At 54.1% G+C, this 22354-nt stretch overlaps 1 protein-coding gene across 1 annotated transcript; it reads left to right on the forward strand.

Annotated features, from left to right (window-relative positions):
- The first annotated feature begins 2012 nt into the window (after window positions 1–2012).
- Window positions 2013–16978, forward strand: Celf3 (CUGBP Elav-like family member 3). The gene is made up of 14 exons (XM_048358134.1): window positions 2013–2157; window positions 3317–3399; window positions 8539–8587; window positions 8951–9079; window positions 9232–9311; window positions 11539–11682; window positions 11834–11975; window positions 12219–12368; window positions 12793–12858; window positions 13136–13259; window positions 13317–13321; window positions 13588–13731; window positions 14851–14987; window positions 16595–16978. Exons 1-13 carry the CDS (start codon window positions 2013–2015, stop codon window positions 14976–14978), a joined length of 1389 nt encoding a protein of 462 aa, XP_048214091.1. The 3' UTR covers window positions 14979–14987; window positions 16595–16978.
- Window positions 16979–22354: the final 5376 nt, after the last annotated feature.

Here is a 22354-nt window from a genome sequence, read left to right on the forward strand (position 1 = left end):
ACGGGGTCACCCACAGAAATAGAATTGTCTCCGGGAGTCATGGCCCCCCAGGTGCACGCCTCCAACTCCTCTTTGCCACCTGATTCAATCAGACCAAGTTCCACCCTAGGAACCCAACTGAAGGGAGAGCAAAGACGGGAGGAGCCCTTGAGTTTCCCGGCCTCCAAGGGGAGCTTCACAGCGGTGTTTCCTCTCCCCACGGAAGGAATCGCAGTCGACACTGGTCGCAGGTCCTGCACGCGAGTGTGTGTGAAGCGCCCACTAGGAATGCACGAGCAAGCCCCAGGTGCTGGCCCCTGCTGCACGAACCCAGGTCTTCCAGAGGCTGCCACAGCCACCCGGGCTGCAGCCTCCCCCCCAGGTACACACACACGACCCCCCCCCCCCCAGAGGGAGAGAAGGGGGTGCCGGCAAACGCCAGAAAGCCAGAGCTTCCCGGGATCCTTCTCCAGAAGACATACCAGATCCAGAACGCCCGCCCCTTCAGTATTCATCTCAACCTGTTTTCCCCTTCACCTCTCTTTCCGTGTTTCCTCTCTGGGTGTCCCCCCACCTCCCCGCTCCCCAACTGCTTCCTTCCCCATCTCTCTCCTTCCTTCCTTCCTTCCTTCCCCATCTCTCTCCTTCCTTCCTTCCTTCCTTCCTTCCTTCCTTCCTTCCTTCCTTCCTTCCTTCCTTCCTTCCTTCCTTCCTTCCTTCCTTCCTTCCTTCCTTCCTTCCTTCCTTCCTTCCTTCCTTCCTTCCTTCCCCTCAACCTGCCCAAACAGTCTATTCCGTTCTCCCTTCCGTAGTTTTTCCCTTGGACTCCCCCATGCCGGGCTCCTCCTCGGGCCTCCCCACCCCCAGCTCCCATCTCCTGGGTCTTCTCTTCCAGCACCGGGGACAGCTCCAGCCCCCGGAACAATGGACCCCACCTTAGGGCTCCTCTATAAATTCTCCATCTCAGTGCCTTGCCCATCTCCGGAGTGGGGAGCATGGTGGGGGAAGGGCGGCTGTCAACATCACCAGCTGCTCTTCGTGGGGCGGGGTGGGGGGGGGGGGAACGGGCAGGGAGAGGGGAGGACGGAGATAGGAAGAGGGCGTGGCTCGCGCCTGGATTGTGCGTCCCTCTCCACGGCGGAGAATTTGTACGCCACCCCCGAGACTGACATCACTGCTGTCAGGGGAAAGGGGGTGGGAGTGGGGAGGGGGGTGTGGAGGGGGGAGGTTTTTGTTGAGGAGAGCGCGGCCGGAGAGCAGAGCTCCGGGACCCAGGTGACCGGGAAAGCAGGCAGCCCCAGCGGCGGCGGGAGCAGCCAGCAGCAGCCCAGGCCCGGGGGCCGGGGGTGGGGGTGGGAGGGGGCCGAGGGGAGGACCTGAGTGTGGGGGTGAGGGGGTGTGTGGGGGGCGGGGAAGGCAGGGCAAAAGGGACCCCCGGAGCCCTGCCGCCATCAGAGATCAAGCATCGGGCATCGGGGGATCTTCGGACCCGGCAGAACGTCCGCCACAGGGGAGGTGTCCTCCCCGGGGGAAGCGAGGAGAGAGCCACCTGCCCCGCACGCGGAGTGGGCCCCCCTCACTGACGCGGCTGCCACCCCGATCAGGCCCCTCACCCACAGCCTCGGCTCCCCTCTCCGACCCCGGTTCCCAGCCCTCCCTCCCAGCTCCATCCAGTGCCTGCCACCCGCCCGCCCGCCCGCCCGCCCGCCCGCCTAGCCCTCCAGGCGCCGGCCGCGCGGAGCCCCGGTCCTGGGGCAGCGGCCAGACCTCGGGGAGGGAGGCTGTTTGTTTGGGCTATGCCCCCTGGTGGCATGGCAGCTTCCGCCTAGACCCCTGACCCCCCAGACTTCAACTCCCTGGGCCTCCTTTGTGTGAAGAGCTGCTCTCCTCGGCTCAGCAGTGTGGTTGGGGGCCGAAGGGGAAGCCGGCCCGCCTGGGCTCCCGGCTGGCACCGCTTGCCTCCTTGTTGGGCAGCTCCCCTGGCCTTTGGGCCGCTCCCTGCTCCCCTCGGCCCCTCTTCCTGGGCCGCCCCAATGAAGGAGCCGGATGCCATCAAGCTGTTTGTGGGGCAGATCCCGAGGCATCTGGAGGAAAAGGACCTGAAGCCCATCTTCGAGCAGTTTGGTCGGATCTTCGAGCTGACTGTCATCAAGGACAAGTACACCGGGCTGCACAAGGGTGAGGGGTCAGGCCAGACCGGAGGGGCAACAGGGAGTGGGGCTGGAGGCCCGTGTGTGTGTTGGGGGGGGGGGGGGGGAGGCAGCCAAGCTGGAGGAACAGCGTGGCTGCAAAGGGCTGCTATGGAAGAAGAGTTCAGGGGACTGTGATGGAGACATTGGAAGAGAACTTAGCTAGAGTGACCAGGACACTCCAGGATGGAGGAGTGAAAAGGGCTCTTTTGGGGGTAAAGCATTGTCCACAGGGATATGGAGATGTGGGTCTCAGGGATGGAGGGGTGTGTGCACGGCATGGGATGAACTCCAGAGGTTGGAGAGGTGAGAGAGTTGGTTTTGAAGATCAGCAAGTGTGTGTGTGTGTGTGTGTGTGTGTGTGTGTGTGTGTGTGTGTGTGTGTTGAGCAAGACTGAGAATCTGAGTAGGCTCAGATAATATTGGGATGGGGGCCAGGTGCTCAACCTAGAAAGAGTAGAGATGGGCAGGACAGGCATCCCAGGCTTAAAAAGACGGCTTGGAGAAGGAGGACATGGGGTACAGGAGAAGGCCTGGAGAGTGTGGGGGACTTCAAAAGTTAAGAGCGAGGATGCCCCAAGGCCTCTCTGAGGGCTGTCCTGACAAAACAGAGCCAGTCCCAGGGTCAGAACTTGGAAAGCTCCAGTCAGCAGGATCCCAGGGCCACATTGAGCCTCTCCCAGGACTGGGCCCAGGGAAAAGGCGCTTCCATTAACTGCTCTTCCCTTTCCTTTTCTGTTTACTATCCAACCCGTACCTGCCTCCTACAGAGTTGGAGAAACATGAGGAAACGGGAAAGGGGAGTGGAGGAGGACGTTGATAACCAAGATGGAGGGAGGAGAGGGCAAAGGAGAAAGGAGGGAAGCTGAGGAAGAGAGAGCCACACTCTGCACCCTGAGACCAGAGCCCCCACTCCACCTCCATCTGTCAACAGCCCCCAAGTATCCTTCCTTCTTCACTAACCACCAGCATTTGGCCTGCCAGGTCTCTGTCCCCTACTTCTAGGGCACCATTTCTTCTACTCTCAGATCTTCCCCAGCCCATATGGCAGAAGATGACTAGAAGGGAAAAGTGTCACGGGGGACACTTACGGAGGGGAAACCAGAGACTCACCCCCACTCTGTCTCTCTGCCCATGCCCCTCCTCAGGATGTGCCTTCCTGACATACTGTGCCCGCGATTCAGCCCTGAAGGCCCAGAGCGCCCTGCACGAACAGAAGACGCTTCCAGGGGTGAGTCTCGTCCTTTTCAGGGCCAAGGGGCTGAAAAGGACCTTAGATTTTGCAGGGGGCCACAACTCTCCCAAGACACAGAGCATATTTTCTACTTCTCATTACCAGGGAGCCCCCAGTCTCAGCACCCATCTTTCTCGCTGTAGATGCATGCATGTCTCTTACCTGGAGAGAAGGAAAAGAGCAATTAAATGGACTAAATGCGACCTGCATAAGGAGTAGATACAATTCCTTTCCGCTTCTCATCCTGATCACTACCCAGGATGGAAGGAGGACTGTAGCTGGTTGGGAGAAAAGTGACTTCAGCTGTAGGGAGAAAAACTGGGCAATGGTGTCAGGGTGGGTGGGAGACACCCAACACACTGTTCGGTGGTTTTAGAGAGGCAGTTTAGGTGGCTGGGGGCTGGGGGTGGGGTGCTGCCACCCTGAGAACAGGCAGATGGGCCTGCCGGATTTGTCATCTCTGTGCTGGTTTCTGAGCTCAGGCAGATGCCCCTCTTGTCTCCCAGGAAGAACCCCAGGAACCCCTGATGCCACAAGACAGCAGGGTCAAGTGGGGCCTGGGCTGGGTGTTAGCCTGGGCAAAGCAAGCCCGGGGCAGGGCAGACATCATCATAAGGGATCAGGTCTGAGCTGGCCAAATGGGCAGGAGTGGCTCTGGGGTAGCCTCCTCCCCACGAGGCCACACCTCTTTGGGTGCTCCTCCTCCTCCACCAGACTTGCAGATTGTCCCAGACCTGGGTTGGCAAGTGAAGTTAAGATGAGAGAATCTCAGCTGGTTATCCACTTGCAGAACTGGGCAGGGGAGGTGGGTAGAAGAGGGAGACCTGCCCTCTTTTGCTACCTGCTTCTGTTTTCTCTCTGATTGTGGATCCCAGGAAGTGTTTCCTGAGGCCCGGCTCCACCCTGCCTTCAGCAAACATTTGCTCAGCACCCTCTAAACACTGGAGACACAGCTGTCTCCGCCTCTGCTGCTTCCCCACATGGGATGGGGAGAACAGTGTGGACCATCCATCTTTTCTGGGAGGAAACAGAGAAAATAGATGGAGAGGGCTGGGAATGTGGCGTAGGGGTAGAGTGCTTGCCTAGAATGCATGAAGCCCTGGGTTCGATTCCTCAGCACCACATAAACAGAAAAAGCCAGAAGTGGAGCTGTGGCTCAAGTGGTAGAGTGCTAGCACTGAGCAAAAAGAAGCCAGGGACAGTGCTCAGGCCCTGCGTCCAAGCCCCAGGACTGGCAATCAATCAATCAATCAATAAAATAATAAATAGAGACAGGGTGGAGCAGATCTCAGGAACATCAAAGCTGTTTCTACCACTCCAACATCAAGTCCCTCTCCCACCAGCTCATCCCATCACAAAAGTAGCTAGGGTTGCAAAGTGGGGGACTGGTCTATGTGTGAGAGCAGGCTCAGGGGTCCAGGGTGAGCTTGTGTTCCTGCACCAAGGCATGTAAGCACCCAACAGGCCAGATGTGGAGGTGTGGGCACATGCAGGTGGGTATCTACTGAGTCCGAACCTCCCTTTCCTTTCCTGTTCTCACTGGAAGCCCCAATCAAGCCCACGGCTTTCATGTCCTGTTGGCGTTGGTCTTTTCCTGTTGTTCCATGTCAGAGCCCCTGTAGAACCAGAGGGGTCATGAGGAAAAGACAGTGTGGAAAAGGAGATCAGAGCAGACCTTAGGTGAGAGATGGCCTAGGAGTGAGCGGGGGGCCCCAGGTGTGATGTGTGCCCACCAGCGGCCCCTACCTGTCCCCTCAGTAGCCTGTGCGGCCCAGGCAGAGCTGCCTAGGGCCAGGTGGGAGAATGGCATCAGGTAATGACTCAGTCTAGTCTTCCCCAGAGCTCCCAGGTGACAGAGTCCCCACTCCTGCCCTAGGTGGCAGGATCCGGAGGGACCTAAGAGTCTCCAGTAGGAAAGGAGGGGTTCCATCCTCCCAGGGGACCCTGGATGTACAAGATGCTTGAGGGGAAGACTCATGGCAGTCAAGGGGAGCAGATGTCCATGGCCAAGCTCTGTCTGACTCAGTACTCCTTCCTCCTCACCCCCATCTTTCTCCTGCTGTTTGTCTTTCCCCTCAGTGTGTGTGTGTGTGTGTGTGTGTGTGTGTGTGTGTGTGTGTGTGTGTGTGTGTGTGTGTGTGTGTGTGTCCAATGTCCGCTGCTGATTCTGTGGGAGAAGTTTTTCTTACAGACTCATCTCAAAGCCCTCTTACTACAGGTTCATTTTTAACCAGACCATGTAGTCATCTCTCCCTGCTCCTCATCTTTGTTACCCCGGAATGTAGAAAATGCTACCCTATTAGGCTTCAGAGAAAGAAGGGGGGGTTGGGGGGCTGTGTCTTTGGTTGTCAAGCCCCATTTCCTCTTCTCCCCACTAAGTTCCCAGTGGTGGCTGCGCCACGGGTCCCTGGATCTGTTCTGCACACAGGGTGTGGCTCTCAAGCTGGTACCTGTGAGGGACATATCTATCTGTGTAGCTTAATCCTTTCCATTTACCCTGAGCCACAATCCTACTCCGTGGGTCTTCCCTGTCAGCTTGTGGCCGGGAAGGTGGACTCTGGTCCACTTGTGTGTGGTCAGGAGCACTAAGACACCAGGAATAAGTGTGGAGCCAGGAGTAGCGGGGCCCTGGGCCTGTTCTCTCAAGACAAGTCGATTTTGGCTTCTTCTGGGAGGTGGGCCTTCAGGATGGATGAGGTGGAGGGCAGCTCGGCACTGGTTGGGTATAAATAGCCCCTTCTTCTTTTGGAGGCCCTAGGGAGGGCTTCCCGCCTGGCAGGTGGTAACTAGGGAAGAGGTGCCTGCCTGGTTGCCAGGTAAACACAGCACAGCTGGACTCAGGGGAGGGGGCAGGTGTGTCTGAGCAGGCGAACAAAGCTGAGCTTCCCACAGGAAGTGCCAGGCCAGGAAGAAGGCAGCTGAGAACGAGTGCTGGGGGTACAGGGAGCCTGTCTTTGAGGGTGTGGGGAGACCCAGGCTGTGGTCTGTGCACTTGGGTGTCTTTGTGTGAATCCACATCAGCTGTGGGTATTTATTGACATGCTATTTTTGTGCCTGGAAGGAACCACATCCTTTCTCTCCGGGTCCCAGGTTTCTCATCTCTAACCAGAACAGCAAATCCGCAGAGGCCTGTCGGGAAGGGGTAGCACCAACGTTCGCTCACACTCCCTCCGCCTGTGCCGTGACCCTGGTTCTGACTTTGCCTCTGGAGGGATGGGGGGAGGCTGTGCTGAAGCGCTGGTGGGGGAATTTCTTTGATTGTTTGGGCTACAGTGAAGAGGGGGAAGTCAATGACCATGAATCTCTGAGCTGCTGACCCCCAGGTCTTGCCTTATGCTGTTGCTGCTGTGCACACGTACACACACACACACACACACACACACACACACACACACCCTAAGGAGATTGAACCTCGGATGGGATAATCCCAGATTGGGGGATAAAGCCAGGGGCAGGTTGGTTGGAGGATTTGTGTGACTGCAGACCCTCCCTCCCTCCCCAGCTGCTCACAAACCCAGAGAACTGGGGGTGGGGCCATGGGCAGGAATATTTCTTGAGATGGGGCTTAGGTTTGATCCAAGGCTCTGAGTACCTGGCTCACACAGTCAGCGACAGAGGGCCCAGAGCCACTGCCACTGCCGTGTCCCTCTAAGCCGGGTCTCTCAGTGTTAGGAACCTGTCTGGAGCACACTGGGAGCCCCCCCCCCCCCCACGACTGTTTTGCAGAGGATAAAGTTGAGGCCCAAAGGAAAGAAGTTACTTGCCTAAAGTCACACAGCTAGGGAGTGGTAGGGCCTGTCCTTGAACTTATTTTCCTGACTCCTCCTAGTCCAGTGCCTTTCCTTAGGGTACACTTAACCTCATCCTCAGAATGTAACTGAACAGTTGGTTTGCATGTTTTATTTTATTTCTTTGGTCACTGGAACTAAGACAGTCCCACTATCAGAGGAATGTGGGGACTAGGTGTGGCCCTAGTGGTCAAAGTCCTCAATAACAACCTATTTCCAGAGGAGCCCTGAGTCCTTTCCCTCCCTTTCCAGATCCCTCCTCCAGCGAAGGCAATCAACCTGTGGGAGTAATTCCTCAGTCGCTCACAACCACAAGGCATGGCGAGTGGGATGAGAATTAACACCATCCTCACTGACGGCTGAACAAAGGCGGCTAGGGCAGGGGTCAGGGAGAAGGTGTGCCATTGAGGACTTCCATCCAGCCCTGGGGAGGAAGGGGGGGGGGACACCCAGGGCAGCTGATGCTTCACACCTCGAGGATTTGCACTGCAGGAGGGAGGCAGAAGGGACAGTTGGGTCCCTCTGGGGGCTTCCTCTGCGCACCTCTCTCCAGGACCCCGGAGCTTTGGGGGCCCCTCCCCCACCTCCCAGCCCTCACCAAATCCCCCACCCCCAGCACACTCAGTTCCCACCCCCTCCTCACTCCTTCTCTGGGTGTGTAGAGCGGCAGAAGTGATGACGTCACCACGGTCGCCAGGGCGACGGGGACGGATAAATCAGGCTGAGTGGGCGGTTGCCATGGTGCGCATTCTCCTGTTGCCACGGAGACTGGGCATCTGCTCCCTTTGTGCTGCCCGAGTTCCTTCCCCCTGGGGTCAAGGGGTGTAGGGGGGCAGAAGGAGAGGCAGACACACCTTCAGGGGTCAGAAGGAAGTCTGGGCCTCTGGCGGGGTCTCCCTCAATGTAGAGACCTCCTTGGGGCTGCTTTGCCACGGGGGTGGCCCCTGTGGCTCCTGCTTCGTGGAGTGGAGGCAGCTGTGGTGGCACAGCCCCTTGGTCAGGCTGTGTCTCGGGACCTGGGGTCTAGGGGAAGGGCGAGTTCTTGCCTAAGGAAAGCAAGACCCATGCCTGTTCCAGGCGTCACTGGTCAACCTGAACCCAGCGCTATGCCTGATGAGCATCTTCCTCCACATCCTCTCCCCACTGCCTCTAATCCCCGCAGGTCCTTCCAGCCATTAAGTCCAGCCCCTTCCTTCCCATCAGAAATTTAGGGGACTAGGGAAAGTGCCCAGGTCTGGAGCTTGCTCCTTTCAGCCGCTATGCCTTGGAGGTCCTGGTCCAGGGTGGGGTGGGGGCGCCTGGGTGTGCACAGGAGGTCCCGGCAGCTGTCTTCTCTTCTCTCTTTTAGATGAACAGGCCGATCCAGGTCAAGCCAGCCGACAGCGAGAGTCGAGGAGGTAGGTTCTTCACTTTCGAACTCAACCCCTCTCTTCCCACCTCCAAACCCTAGGCTTCCAGGCAGCCTTTGTTGACAAAGCAAGTCTGACAGTTCTGAAGAGTTCCCAGCCACAGTGGGGACAGGATGAGTCAGTGTGGCTCCAGGGGATGAGATCTGGCAAAACTGATACCCCAGGAGGAATTCAAATCCTTCAGAGTTAGGATGTTAGGTCAGTGAACCTGGTCCCCTTCCACGCCCGGAAGCCACTAGTGTCCCGCGGGGAGAGTGGAGTCAGAAGCCCCAGGGAAGGGAAGGCGAAGGGGCTGGGAAGAGGGACCCAGAGGGCCTGACCCCACCTGTCTTCCTGTGCCCTACCCCCCAGAAGACCGGAAGCTCTTTGTGGGGATGCTAGGGAAGCAGCAGACAGATGAGGATGTCCGGAAGATGTTCGAACCGTTCGGGACCATAGACGAGTGCACTGTGCTCCGGGGGCCAGATGGCGCCAGCAAAGGTAGCCCACCCACTCCCTTCCGCCTCCTGGGCCCCTTTATCCCCCCCGACGCTCCCCACGGGCTCCCTGGGCAGTGGGCACCCACAGCAGTGATGCCTTCAGTGTGGGAATCCTCACCTGCTTTTCTCCTCCGCCTCCACCTTTCTTTCTAGGCTGTGCTTTCGTGAAGTTCCAGACCCATGCAGAGGCGCAGGCAGCAATAAACACACTTCACAGCAGCCGGACGCTGCCGGTGAGCCCTGCTCCCCTACAGGCCCCCCCCTTCCCACCAGGCCTGCCACAGAGCCACAGTCTGCCTACCCGGGACAAGATTTTTAGTCTACTCGAAAGGAAATGTTCTGGCCCAAGAATCAAACTGCTTAGGGACTGCTTAGGGACTTCTGCACATGACAACTACCATGTCCTCCCTTCCTTCTATACTAACGTGTGTGTGTGTGTGTGTGTGTGTGTGTGTGTGTGTGTGTGTACTGAGGCTGAACTCAGAACCTGGGCATTGTCCCTTAGTTGTTTTGTTTTGCCAGTCCTGGGGCTTGAACTCAGAGCTTGAACACTGTCACTGAGCTTCTTTTGCTCAAGGCTAGCACTCTACCACTTGAGCCACAGCGTCACTTCTGGCCTTTTCTGTTTATGTGGTACTGAGGAATCGAACCCAGGGCTTCATGCATGCTAGCTCGGCAAGCATTCTATCGCTTAGCTACATTCCCATCCCCTGTCCCTTAGCTTTTTCACTCAAGACTTGCATTCTACCACTTGAGAGCCATAGCTACACTTCAGGGTTTGTTTTGTTTTGTTTTTGCTGGTTAATTGGAGATAAGAGTCTCTCAGACTTTCCTGCCTGGGCTGGTTGCAAACCTTCATCTAGGATTACAGGTTGTTAGCCACTAATGCTTCTCTACACCTCAACTTCAGTCTAAATTCCATCACCCTCCTCTCCTGCTTCCTCTATTCCCCAACCCCTTCCTCTGTCTCCCATCTCTTCTCTGCCTTCCCATATCCCCCTCCCACTTATTTTCTGGGTCTCAGGACCCTGGCTTAGAGGCCCTGTGTACCTTTACATGTTGATTCTGCCTGTCCCTGTGTGTTAGTGTTGGGTCAGCTGAATGCACTCTGGGAACTCTTCTAAAATAGAATTAGCTTGGGGCTGGGAATATGGTCTAGTGGCAAGAGTGCTTGACTCATACACATGAAGCCCTGGGTTTGATTCCCCAGCACCACATATATAGAAAAAGCTGGAAGTGGCGCTGTGGCTCAAGTGGCAGAGTGCTAGCCTTGAGCAAAAAGAAGCCAGGGATAGTGCTCAGGCCCTGAGTTTAAGGCCCAGGACTGGCAAAAATAAATAAATAAAATAAAATAAAATAGAATTAGCTGGACACAGAGGAGATGAGCTTCCAACCACTCAAGAATCTCTAAGGCAGGCTCTGGTGGCTCATGTCTGTAATCCTAGCTACTCAGGAGGCTGAAATCTGAGGACTGTGGAAGCCAGCTCAGGCAAGGAAAGCCCCTGAGACTCTTATCTCTAATTAACCACCAGAAAACCAGAAGTGGCACTGTGGCTCAAAGTGGTAGTGCACTAGCCTTAAGTGAAAGTCAGGGACAGCACCTAGGCCCTGAGTTCAAGCCCCACAGCTAACCAAAAAAAACCCAAAACAAAAAAAACAACTCTGGGGCTGAGCAAGCTTGGGAGCACTTGGGGACCTGAACTTGGAGAGAAGATACAGCATCAGCTAGCAACTGTATTAGGCGACCCTAGTCCCCTTCCAGTTCTGAGTGTAGGAATTTCATCAGGGTTCCAATTTGCTTTTCATTTGGTTTTGGCTTGTATTAATGTGTGTGTGTGTATATGTGTGTGTGTGTGTGTGTGTGTGTGTGTGTGTGTGTGTGTTGGTACTGGGACTTGAACTCAAGAGGTTGGCATTACCCCTTAGCTATTTCCACTTCAAGCTAGCACTAGAACCACTCCTCCACTTCCAGCATTTTGGGTGGTTAATTCGAGATACAGTCTCACAGACTTCTGCCTGACTGCCTTTAAATCTTGATCTTCAGATCTCAGCCTCCTGTGTAACTAGGATTACAGGTGTGAGTCACCAGTGCCTAGCTTGTTACTGTGTCTGTGTCCACTGAGCACGAGGGCAAGGGTGGGAGTCTGGGGGAGTCAGGGCAGCGGGGCAGCTACAAGGCAGGATCTGCTGTGGCTGGTCCACTGGAATCCACAGAGAGGCCCTTCCTGTGCCTTGGGCCTCCCACCTTTCCAGCACCTGACTTCACATTCCCCAACTCTCCCATAGCCTTGTGCACATCCTAGCGCAGGGAAATGATGGGGTTAGACTCTCCCATTTGACATGGGCCTCCCAAGGAGGCCCAGCCATGAGGCCAGGACCTAGGCCAGGTGCTAAGAAGGCCCCGGGGAGGGAGACATGCGCACTCCATTCCTCTGACCACTCGTGGGCTCCATGATCCAGGGTGCCTCATCTAGCCTGGTGGTAAAGTTTGCTGACACAGAGAAGGAGCGAGGTCTCCGCCGAATGCAGCAGGTGGCCACCCAGCTGGGCATGTTCAGCCCCATCGCCCTTCAGTTTGGAGCCTACAGCGCCTACACTCAGGCTGTAAGCATGCCCCCGCCAAGTCCCCCCATGCTGGACATGGGCCACCCCCACGTCCTTCCCCACTTGCCATGTCCTGCCTACCCTTCCAACTTCGAGACCCAGAGCCGAGAGGAAGACAGGCCTTACTCTTCCCTTCCCTCCCCACCTGCAGCTGATGCAGCAGCAGGCAGCCTTGGTCGCGGCTCACAGTGCCTACCTCAGCCCCATGGCCACCATGGCTGCCGTGCAGATGCAGCACATGGCCGCCATCAATGCCAATGGCCTCATTGCCACTCCCATCACCCCGTCCTCAGGTGAGGTTTGTGCAGAGCCGGCTGGGCCGGGCAGAAACAGGACAGAACCAAGGGGACTACAGTGTGGTGGGGTGAGGGGAAGACATAGGGTTCAGGGGTTAGAGAATGGTCTGCTTGCTCCTCTCTGCCCTCAGACTTGCTGACTGGTTTTCTGCATCTGTGTGTGTGTGTGTGTGTGTGTGTGTGTGTGTGTGTGTGTGTGTGTGTTTCTTTGCTCTGTCTCTGTTGCTTTCTTCTCCCCAGGAACCAGCACCCCTCCTGCCATCGCTGCCACGCCTGTATCTGCCATCCCTGCGGCTCTGGGTGTCAATGGCTACAGCCCGGTGCCCACCCAGCCCACTGGGCAGCCTGCCCCTGATGCTCTGTATCCCAATGGGGTTCACCCCTACCCAGGTGCGGCTCTCTGCCTGTCCACACTCTCGCAGCAACCATCCAAGCCATCCGCCCTATCGTCAGCAGCCTTGACACCCATTCCATCTCCAGCCTCAGGGTTGAAAGTGCTTTCTTCTGCTCTGCCTTTTCCAGTACAGATGCTCCTTCTGTTCTAGGCCGGGGTGGCTGAGGCTGAGGGAGGGGAAGCAGTGTGTCCAGGGTTTGGGGGAGTAGGTCACAGACTGCAGCCCTCCTCACGCTAGGCTCTCCCCTCACCTCCTCCCTCCCCCCACCCCCGCCTTGCCATGTGCATTTCCCCTCCTCATCTCACATACCCCGTGTCCAGACCAGGTCCCCTTCCCCACCACTTGGCCTCTGCTCACAGAGGTGCTGGCGGGGCTCCTGCTGTCTCAAGCGCACTCATGGTCCATGATGCTTTCCCCAGCCCAGAGTCCCGCGGCCCCCGTGGACCCCCTCCAACAGGCCTACGCGGGGATGCAGCACTACACAGGTGAGGTGCTCTAGCCCAGGCCTCCACCCAGAAAACTGGATCTGGGCTTCACAGCTCACTGCCAATCTCCCTGCCTGCCCCCCTCCCCCTTTCAGGCTTTCCAGTCTATACCTTGTGAGGGTGGCTCTTTGGGGCAGCACACCCAAGGGAGGGGATCGTTTCCCCCGATGACTTCTCAGCCCTGTGCATTCCACTGGCCTGGGCCAGGAGAAGGGAGCCCAGGTTGGCTGCAAGGAGTCAGAGGATGCCATGAACTCTCTTTGTTCTCCCACCCTAGCAGCCTACCCTGCGGCCTACAGCCTGGTTGCACCTGCATTCCCGCAGCCTCCAGCCTTGGTTGCCCAACAGCCCCCACCCCCACCTCAACAGCAGCAGCAACAGCAGCAGCAACAGCAGCAGCAGCAACAGCAGCAGCAGCAGCAACAACAGCAGCAGCAACAGCAGCAGCAGCAGCAGAGAGAAGGTGCCGGCTTGGGGCAAGGTCCTCCTAGCTGTGAAGCTTCAGAGATAGAAATGCCCTTGTCCTAAACCCAGGGACTCTTGATTGTCCTGTGCTAAGCCCAGCCCTTGCCCCATTTGTAGGGATAAAAGCAAGCAGGGAGCTGTGGCCTTCATTGCTGGGGCTAAGCTCGGAGGGTCCTCCCCAGATCTGCTTTTCCTGGAATTGACGGCTTGGATCCCGTACCTCCTGGTCACTGAGCTCTTCCTTCTGTCTCTACTGCCACCCAGGCCCTGACGGCTGCAACATCTTTATATACCACCTACCCCAGGAGTTCACGGACTCAGAGATCCTCCAGATGTTTGTCCCCTTTGGCCATGTCATCTCAGCCAAAGTCTTTGTTGACCGAGCCACCAATCAAAGCAAGTGTTTTGGTAAGAATATGATGCTCCAAAAGACAAAGTATGGACATTTTTGTGTGTACACATTAGGGTAAGGTCTGATACCATTGAAGGCATTTAGGGATGCAGTAGACCTAGTATTTGAAGTCCTGAGCACCTAAGGCTATGAAAAAGATCTTTCACATACTAGGCACATCATAGGTTCAGTCCATCTCTTCCTGCAGCTTCACTTCTTTTTTCTCTTTTTCTGTTTTTGCCAGTAGAGTTTGAATCACTTGGCTTGCTCACTCATGGCTAGTACTCTACCACTTGAACCATGCTCCCCACCCAGCTTTTTTGCTGATTAATTGGAAGTCGAGTCTCACGGACTTCTCTTTCTCTACTGCTTCAAATCCCAATCCTTCTAATCTCTCAGCAGAGTAGCTAGGATTATAGGTGTGAGCCTCTTGCACGCAGCTCCACAGCTTCATCTTTCTCCAATTAACCAGCCCAAAAGGATGGACTTGGGAAAATGGTTCAAGTGGTAGAGTGCCAGCTGGGAGCTGAGATGAGCCAAGCAAGAGCCCAAGGCCCGTAGTTCAAGCCCCAGGACTGGCAAAAATCAACCAACCAACAGAAAAACCCCAAACCAGCCTTAGGACTGGAGGAATGGAGCTTATGCTTTGCATGCCTGGGTCCATCTCCAGCACCCAAAATTCCCCGAAGCCCCCAAACCAGAAAAGACAGGCAAAACCCCTCGCCCAATTTGTATGTTTCATGAGGTAGTCTGGGAATATATGACTTCAAAAGAGGGGTTCTAGTTGCCATCACATCTTTGAAAGCCCGCAGTGCCTTGCTTCAAAGCCATTTAAAGGCAGAAAGGAGCAGTTTTCCCCAAGTGTGGGCTCAGAAAGCTCTGCAGGCTGGGCAGGGGTCACTGTGCAAAGAAGGCTGGAATGAATGCGCCAGTTTGTGTGAATGGCTGGACTGGATTCACCCATTAAACCCACCAGTGAGGAATTTCTGGATGCCTACTATACGCCAGGCAATTTTCTAGGCATTTAGACATAGCTGGGCAAAGTAAAGTGGTATTGGGAAACACAGCAACAGGCTCTGGCCCTAAGTCAGGAGGGCAAAGGGACCAGGCCAGGCCTTCTGACCCTCTCACTCCAGGCTTTGTGAGTTTCGACAATCCAGCCAGTGCCCAGGCTGCCATCCAGGCCATGAATGGGTTCCAGATCGGCATGAAACGCCTCAAAGTCCAGCTAAAGCGGCCTAAGGATGCCAACCGGCCCTACTAAGGGTCCCAGGTGGGTGCTGCTCCTGTCTTGTGTCCTTCCTCTTCAGCCCCTGCACACTGTGCCACCCTCAGGGCTGCCCATCCCTACACCCCCCCCCTGACTCTGGGCATGAGGCAGGGATCCGGGGAGCTCCCTCAGCTATTGTTCAATCATAACACACACACACACACACACACACACACACACACACACACACACACACACAACCTGTGACCCCAGAAAGAGCCAAGTCTGTATCTATCTTTGTCCACTCCCAGATTTTCCACAGTATCTGGTCTCGTTTGTGTGCTCAGTGTCCATGTGTCTCTGTGTGTCTTCTTTCTGGTTTTCTTTTGGGTTGGATGGAATGAGGAGTAGGATTTGGGGAACAGAGGGCTGGTTCAGAGTGCAGTAAAGGGTCCTGAAATCCCTGGCTCCTAGAACCTCTGCCCTCTGAGAAGCTCAGACCCCAGGCCGTGGTTGTCCCAGACTTGAGTTTCTTACACAGCAGTGCTTCCCCCCCACCCCCCGGCCGCCCCAAAGGGAGTGAGCACAGGACAGACGGGAAGGCAATCTGCAGGCCTCTTGGGAGCTATTTTGGCTTAAGTGGAGGTTGGAACAGCGCACTGCCTGTGAATTTCATTATCACGGCCCCTTCACCCCAGTGCCAGCCACAGATGTGTGAGCCTTGGCTACTTTTATGTGGTTTAATCTCCTTTGGACCAAACCCCTGAGAAAAAACACAACCCATGAACAATACCCATATTTTCTGTTTCTCCCCTTTCCCCCCCGCCCCAATCCTGGCTGCTTAACTTCCCCCCAACCCTGGGGGCCCCCCAGCCCAGGGCCCGTGTCCATTGTCGGCTGAAGCCCCCATCCCCGGACCCCTGCTCCGGGCCCTTGTAAGTTGCATGGAACGAGCGTGTTGTCTTTGGAGCCAATTGTTTGTTATTTGGGGAGGGGCCGCGGAGGGAAGCGCCCCCCAGCCCAGGGTCAGGGCCGGGGGCAGCTCGCGGGATGTGCTTGGGTCAACAGTGGTTGGTGACTGTGGTCTGTGTACTGTGCATTTCTCTTTTGCTTTCTTTGTTCCTTTCCAAAAAGGAATGAGAGCACTACCTAGGGGCTGGGGGCGGTCTCACCCCATGAGACTCCATCCCTAAGCCCCTCCATCCTGGGTCACCCTGGCCTTCTCTGCGGATGCTCCCGCTCTCTTTCCAGGTGTCTGTCTCATTCATGCATCCTCTTCTCCTTTCTTCTCTTAGTTCCCTCTGCCTGCCTGTTGGCTTCTCATTTCTTTGCCTCTCTCCCCCTCTAGGTCTCCATCTCTCTGTCTTCTAGTCTTCCTTTTTCTCATGGGCTGTTTGACTATTTCCTTCCCAATAGCCTTTGGTTTCTGTATTGTTAATCCCTTCCCTCTCCCTCTCCCGTACCCCTGCTCTTTGCTCTCATGGCTGGGGGTTGCGGGTGGGGGCAGATGGTTCTGCTTGGACTGAGGTGCCTCTGAGGATTTGTTTCTTCAGGCAGCCCCATTTTAGATGCCATCTCCTACCCCAGCCACCCCCTTCCCATTCCTGCTAGAGCCTGTGACCAGCACCAGCCCCCTTCTCCATGCTTCATGGTGTTTCCTTCCTTCGCAGGTCTGGAGACACCAGAGGAAGGGGCGCCTCACACTCTTCCCCCACTGGCTCCAGCCCTTCTGCACATCTGCCTGGGCCTTGCCCAGGCTCTGGGCAAAAGCTGCTTCATGGCCCCGGGGGCGCAGAACTCAGCCCCCTCCCACCACCCTGCCTCTCTGAAGGGCCACGGCTTTGCTTCCCTGGCTCCAAGGGCCTTTTTCCTTCAGGTGCCCTGTTGGCCTTGTTGAGGGAGCAAGGAATAGGCTCGAAGGTTCCAGGGTACCTGCCTTCTGCTAGGGCTCCTGTGACGGGTCTTCTGTGCCCACCATTCTGTGCGTACTCACCTCCCCCACCAGAGGGTCTGTTCTAGCCGTGCAGGCCCAGGAGGGCAGCACCCCCCCCCCCCCGCCCTCTTCCCCGAAGTAGGGGCTTCTCAGAAGCCAGCGCTCACACTCCCTTCCACCTTCCCTTAGAGGTAGGATACCCTTGAATCCTGGGCTCCAAGCCCTAAAATTCACTGCCTCCCCCAAGGGCCCCTCCAACGAGGGTGTGGGGGAAGCCCTGAGGGCTGCCTCTCTGCCAGTCAGCCACAGAGACCCTCCTCCTTTCATGAGGAAAAGACCTCCCCCCCCCAACCCCTAAAAATGTTTACAGTCTCTGCTGGCCCCCCTCCCTGTAAATACCACTACCACCCGTGCGTTATCTAGCCCGTCTGCCCTGCCCAGCCTGGCCAGACGCTGCCGTCTCTCTTTCTGGGAGTTTAGACAATGTTGCCCTTGGAGTTTTTCTCACTCTCTTTATTTCCCCTTTGCTTTCGGTGGGTAACTGGGTATTTGGGAGGAAGGGTGTGGGGAGGGCTCAAGGGGGTTTATTACCTGATCATTTTCTTTAGGAAGAGGTTTTAGGGGAAAGAAAACGGGGAGGGGGTGGGAGTGGTAAGGGGAAACTGGGGAGTCAATTTCGGACAGTTCTCTATGCTTCACTTATTTATTTATTGCATTTTACTTTTAAAGAGTTGGTCTTTTCTGTCTAAATAAAGAAAAACATTTAAAAGCATCAAATAAGAGTCTTGGAAAGCTGAGGGTAAGGGGGGTGTTCACCTTGGGGATGGGGAGGGAGGAAGAGGATGAGGTCTGGAAGAGAAATCTCACTAGGGAAGGCCCGGCCCTTGCTTTTGAGCAGGTTCTAAGTCTCACTTATAGCTTCATGATCCTAGTCTCCAATTGTCTTTGGGACTTAACTTTAGAATGTTCTGCTTGGAGGGACACAGGGGATCAGTGGGCAGGGCTCAGAAGGCTGGGCCCTAGCACCTAGACCTGTGGGGAGACCTGTGAACACCATGTGTGTTCACTAACCACTGTTTTATATGTGGGTCATCTGCATTCCATATGCATTTCTTCATTTAACCTGACACACTTCATAGGCTGGAAAGAGGAAACGTTGAAGGTTAACACAGATTCTCAAGCTGGAAAGGGAAGGCTATGGAGACAATCAAGTTGATCAGACTCTAAAACCCAGAATGGTATCTCCTCACCTGTTCTCTGACCTGAGGCAAAGATCTCAAGTAGTATCAAGTAGGCTGTAGCAGCAGCTCAGTCAGGTAGGTTAACTATATAAGCTCTAAGGTTCCTCCAATTCCTAGATGATACTTTGTGAACGGTACATGGCTGAGCCTAGGAGGATCACACAGGCCCCTAGTGCCTGGGTCACTTGCTTGTAGTCACCTACCTGCTACCTTAGCCCTTCTTATAAGCTTGCCCCCTTCCAGCTGTCATCTGGGCTCTGGCTACAGTTGTTTGCTGATGGTGCCACCACAGGCTGGGAATGCAGCTCAGTGGTAGAGCACTTGCCAAGCCATGCGCAAGGTTCTTAGTTCCATCCCGTTAAAAAAGAAAAAACAAGCACATGAGTAAAATCCTCGCTCCTCATCTTCCCCATTCTTCTGCCTCCTCTTAATGTCTATCTCAAACTAGTAGTGAAAAAGAAATTGGGGGGTTGGTGCTGGTGGCGTACACCTGTAATTCCTAGCTGTTAAAGAGGCTGAGATCTGAGGATCGTAGTTCCAAGCCAGCTCAGGTAGAAAAGTACCCTGTGAGACGCTTATCTCCAATTAACCAATCAAAAACTGGAAGTGGAACTGTGACTCAAAGAGGTAGAGCCCTAGCCTTGAGCAAAAGAGCTCAGAGACAGCGCCCCATGATTGACCCCCCCCCCCCAAAAAAAGGGAAATTAGGTTTAGTGCATGCCTATAACACCATGCACTCAGGAAGTAAAGGACCGCAAGTTTGAGGGCCAATTTGGACTTCATATGAAAGACCCTGTGAAGACCATGTGTCAAAACATGGAATAATAAATGAAAATAAGGGCTGGCCATATGGCACATGCCTGCATTCTTAGCTATGTAGGAGTAAGAGAATCATTGTCTGAGCTAGCCCTGGGTAAAAGCATGAGGTGTTACCTGAAAAATAAACTTAAGGAAAAAATTTAAAAAGCTGGAGACGTGGCTCAAGTGGTAGAACACCAACCTAGCAAATTTGAAGCCTTAATCTCATGCCCCAGTACTGTCTTTAAAAAAAAAAGAAAGATGTAAAATGCGAAGTACTATGAAGATCTATGGGTGTGGTTTCAGGAAAAAATAACTCTTGGGTGGGAACCTTATACTGACTACAATTCCAGTCAGTATTCTTAGCAAGTACATAGCATCTGAAATCTGTGTGTGTGTGTGTGTGCACGCGCACGCGCGCGCACAGAGATGGGAAGAAGCAAGTGTAAGACCAACAGAAGTTGGAATGTAGTATCTGTGAATTTTCCCTTGCTCTATCTCAGCTTCAGAACAGTTGTGGGTGAGAAGAGAAAGCTAAAAGGAGGGCTTTAGACCAAGAGCATCTTCCAGAGAGGCTCCTGGTGCAGGGTTGGTTCTCTGGGATGTGGAGGTAATGAGTGTCGGGACTGCAAAGGCTCCTCCTTTCTGTGTCTGTCTGGATCTCAGGCAACACCAAGGTGTGGCAGCCCCTCCCACCAATATCAATGACTACCTTTACTGTCTGTTTCTTCTATAAGCTATGTTCACATGTTAATGGCAGCATAAACAGAAGGAAAATAGCTTCTTGAGGCAGAGAAGTGGAGCTGGCACATTAGCAACAGATATAGGGAGAGCCTTTCAACTGTAGAACCAAAACCAGATACCTGGAAAAAAGGCTGGCTGGCTCATGCCACTCCACATTCTCTTCACCCTGAGAATCTTAGCCCCACTTCAGCCTCCTGGTTCTCTCACAATCCTAGCTCCCAGCTTCTCAGGTCTATTTCACCTAAGAGCCAGCTGCTGCTTGCTCCCCAGATGTGGGCTTCCCTCCAATGGACTGCATCCTCTCTTGTTGGCTTGATTTAAAAAAAATAAATGCAGGGCTGGGGATATAGCCTAGTGGCAAGAGTGCCTGCCTCGGATACACGAGGCCCTAGGTTCGATTCCCCAGCACCACATATACAGAAAACGGCCAGAAGCGGCGCTGTGGCTCAAGTGGCAGAGTGCTAGCCTTGAGCGGGAAGAAGCCAGGGACAGTGCTCAGGCCCTGAGTCCAAGGCCCAGGACTGGCCAAAAAAAAAAAAAAAAAAAAATGCAGCGAGGTACTAGTGGCTTGCACATGTCATCCTTGCTACTCAGGAGGCTGCAATCAGAAGATCCTGTTAGAAGCTAGCCCAGGCAGCAAAGTCTGTTAGACTTATCTCCAATTAACCACCCAAAAGCCGGAAGTGGATCTGTGACAAGCGGTTGAGTGCTGGCCTTGAGCACAAAAGCTCAGTGCTCTCAAAAGGGACAGCGCTCAGGCCCTGAGTTGTTTAAAAACAAAAATTCATTATGTGTTCTTAGCCTAGTTTTTCTCCTGACTCTTAAATTTTCATTAGTAAATATGTACCCACTCAACCCCAAATTTGAACTATATCCTTTCTGCCACATACTTTTAATTTTTGTTGGGGTGGGGGAATTTAGACAGGGTCTTTACTATGTAGCTCAGGCTGGCCTTCAACTGAAGAGCCCCGGCCTCGGCCTCCCTAGTGGTGGATTAAAGGTAGGCGCCATGAAACCTGGCTTTCCCAACATCTTGAAGTCAATCCAACCCGCAAAGCCCCACCTGGATTCCATCTAAAATAAGTAATGCATCTCCTCATATCCTGCCAGCTCGACACCCCACGTCCCGAGAGACCTGCAGTATCCTCATCTGTGTGCACATTTCTCTCACTCTCCCACAACCTGGTTTCCACGGAAGCTGCAGTTCTATTTGAGAGCTAACTCACTGATACGCAGTGACGTTCATCTGCTTTGTTCATTTCTGTATCTGCATCACCCTAAACTGTTACCAGGGCATTAAAAGCTGCTTAGTAATAAGACCAAGAGACATCAATACTGGACTTCCCATCCCTGCCTACATCATAACAATCCAAAGCTAACCACCACCCTCCCGCAGTCTCAGCTTTTAAACACTTCTATTCTCCACTCACAGACACCACACCTGAGGAGACTTTTACCCCCTCACACAAATTCAATATAACTAAGTCATGAAATGGCTCGACATGGGGGCACATGCGTATAATCCCAGCACTTGGGAAGTAGGGGCAGCCAAGGTTCCACAGTGTGTTTAGGGGGTCTGCCTGGACTACATATTAAGGAAGAAAAAAAAATCACAAACTTTCCATAAATTTTCTCATATATATTTCTCTCTTTTCCCAACTGACCCCTGAAACACCAATCTTCTTAAAACAGAAGAGCCCAACCTTCTAATGTAGGACACCTATTTGCTTTCTTTTTTTGGCCAGTCCTGGGCCTTGGACTCAGGGCCTGAGCACTGTCCCTGGCTTCTTCTTGCTCAAGGCTAGCACTCTGCCACTTGAGCCACAGCGCCACTTCTGGCCGTTTTCTGTATATGTGGTGCTGGGGAATCGAACCCAGGGCCTCATGTATACAAGGCAAGCACTCTTGCCACTAGGCCATATCCCCAGCCCTAGGACACCTATTTGCATCAAAGCTCTTCAAAGCCTTACTTCCCACTTTCTCTCATACCTGCTCTGGGCACCACTTGAATAGGGTTATTATTTGGACAACACTGGACCTTTCTACACCCATTTCATTCTCTTTTACAACAACAGTGACTGGCACAGAACAGCACAATAAGTGTGTGTGTGTGTGTGTGTGTGTGTGTGTGTGTGTGTGTGCGTACTAGGGTTTAAACAGGTTGGGGCCCGGTACTCTTGCTTGGCTGTTTTCCTCATGGCTGGAGCTCAACTACTTGAACCATGCAGCCAGTCAGGCATTTTACTGATTGCAGGGCTAATTTCAAACCATGATCAGATTTCAGCCTCCTAAGTATCCAGGATCCTAAGTATGAGGCATTGGCCTCGAATTTTCCTTGTGCCCTTATCTATATGGGTCTCTTTTCCTTCCCTTGCTACCCGCCTAGTAAATATGGCATCAAAACCTTCCCCTGCTCTGTATCATAATCACTTGTGAATATCTCACTCTCCTACGATGCTGTGAGCAGAATGTTTTCCTTTGCTTTGGCATCTGTCACAGTATCTATCACACTGTTCATCTTCCAGGAGATAATGTTTGTTGACTACAACCTCTGGCAATTTTAATTCCATAGTTTCACTGTTTACTTCTTTATAGATTCTTTCCTTGCTAAAGAAAAAGAAAATCTCATCAGCACAGTAATATTTACCAGATCCCAATTGCTCAATGCTGATGCTAGGTGAATGTGATCCTTAATGCTTCTCCCCTGGTCCTTG

The sequence above is a fragment of the Perognathus longimembris genome, chromosome 11 (assembly GCF_023159225.1).
Source record: "Perognathus longimembris pacificus isolate PPM17 chromosome 11, ASM2315922v1, whole genome shotgun sequence".
Classification (NCBI taxonomy): domain Eukaryota; kingdom Metazoa; phylum Chordata; class Mammalia; order Rodentia; family Heteromyidae; genus Perognathus; species Perognathus longimembris.

Coding starts and splice junctions, on each gene's coding strand:
- Celf3 (XM_048358134.1), top strand. CDS start 2,013: ATGAAGGAGCCGGATGCCATCAAGCTGTTTGTGGGGCAGATCCCGAGG. Junction 11,683..11,833: donor ACAGCGCCTACACTCAGGCT/GTAAGCATGCCC, acceptor CCCCACCTGCAG/CTGATGCAGCAGCAGGCAGC. Junction 11,976..12,218: donor TCCCATCACCCCGTCCTCAG/GTGAGGTTTGTG, acceptor TCTTCTCCCCAG/GAACCAGCACCCCTCCTGCC.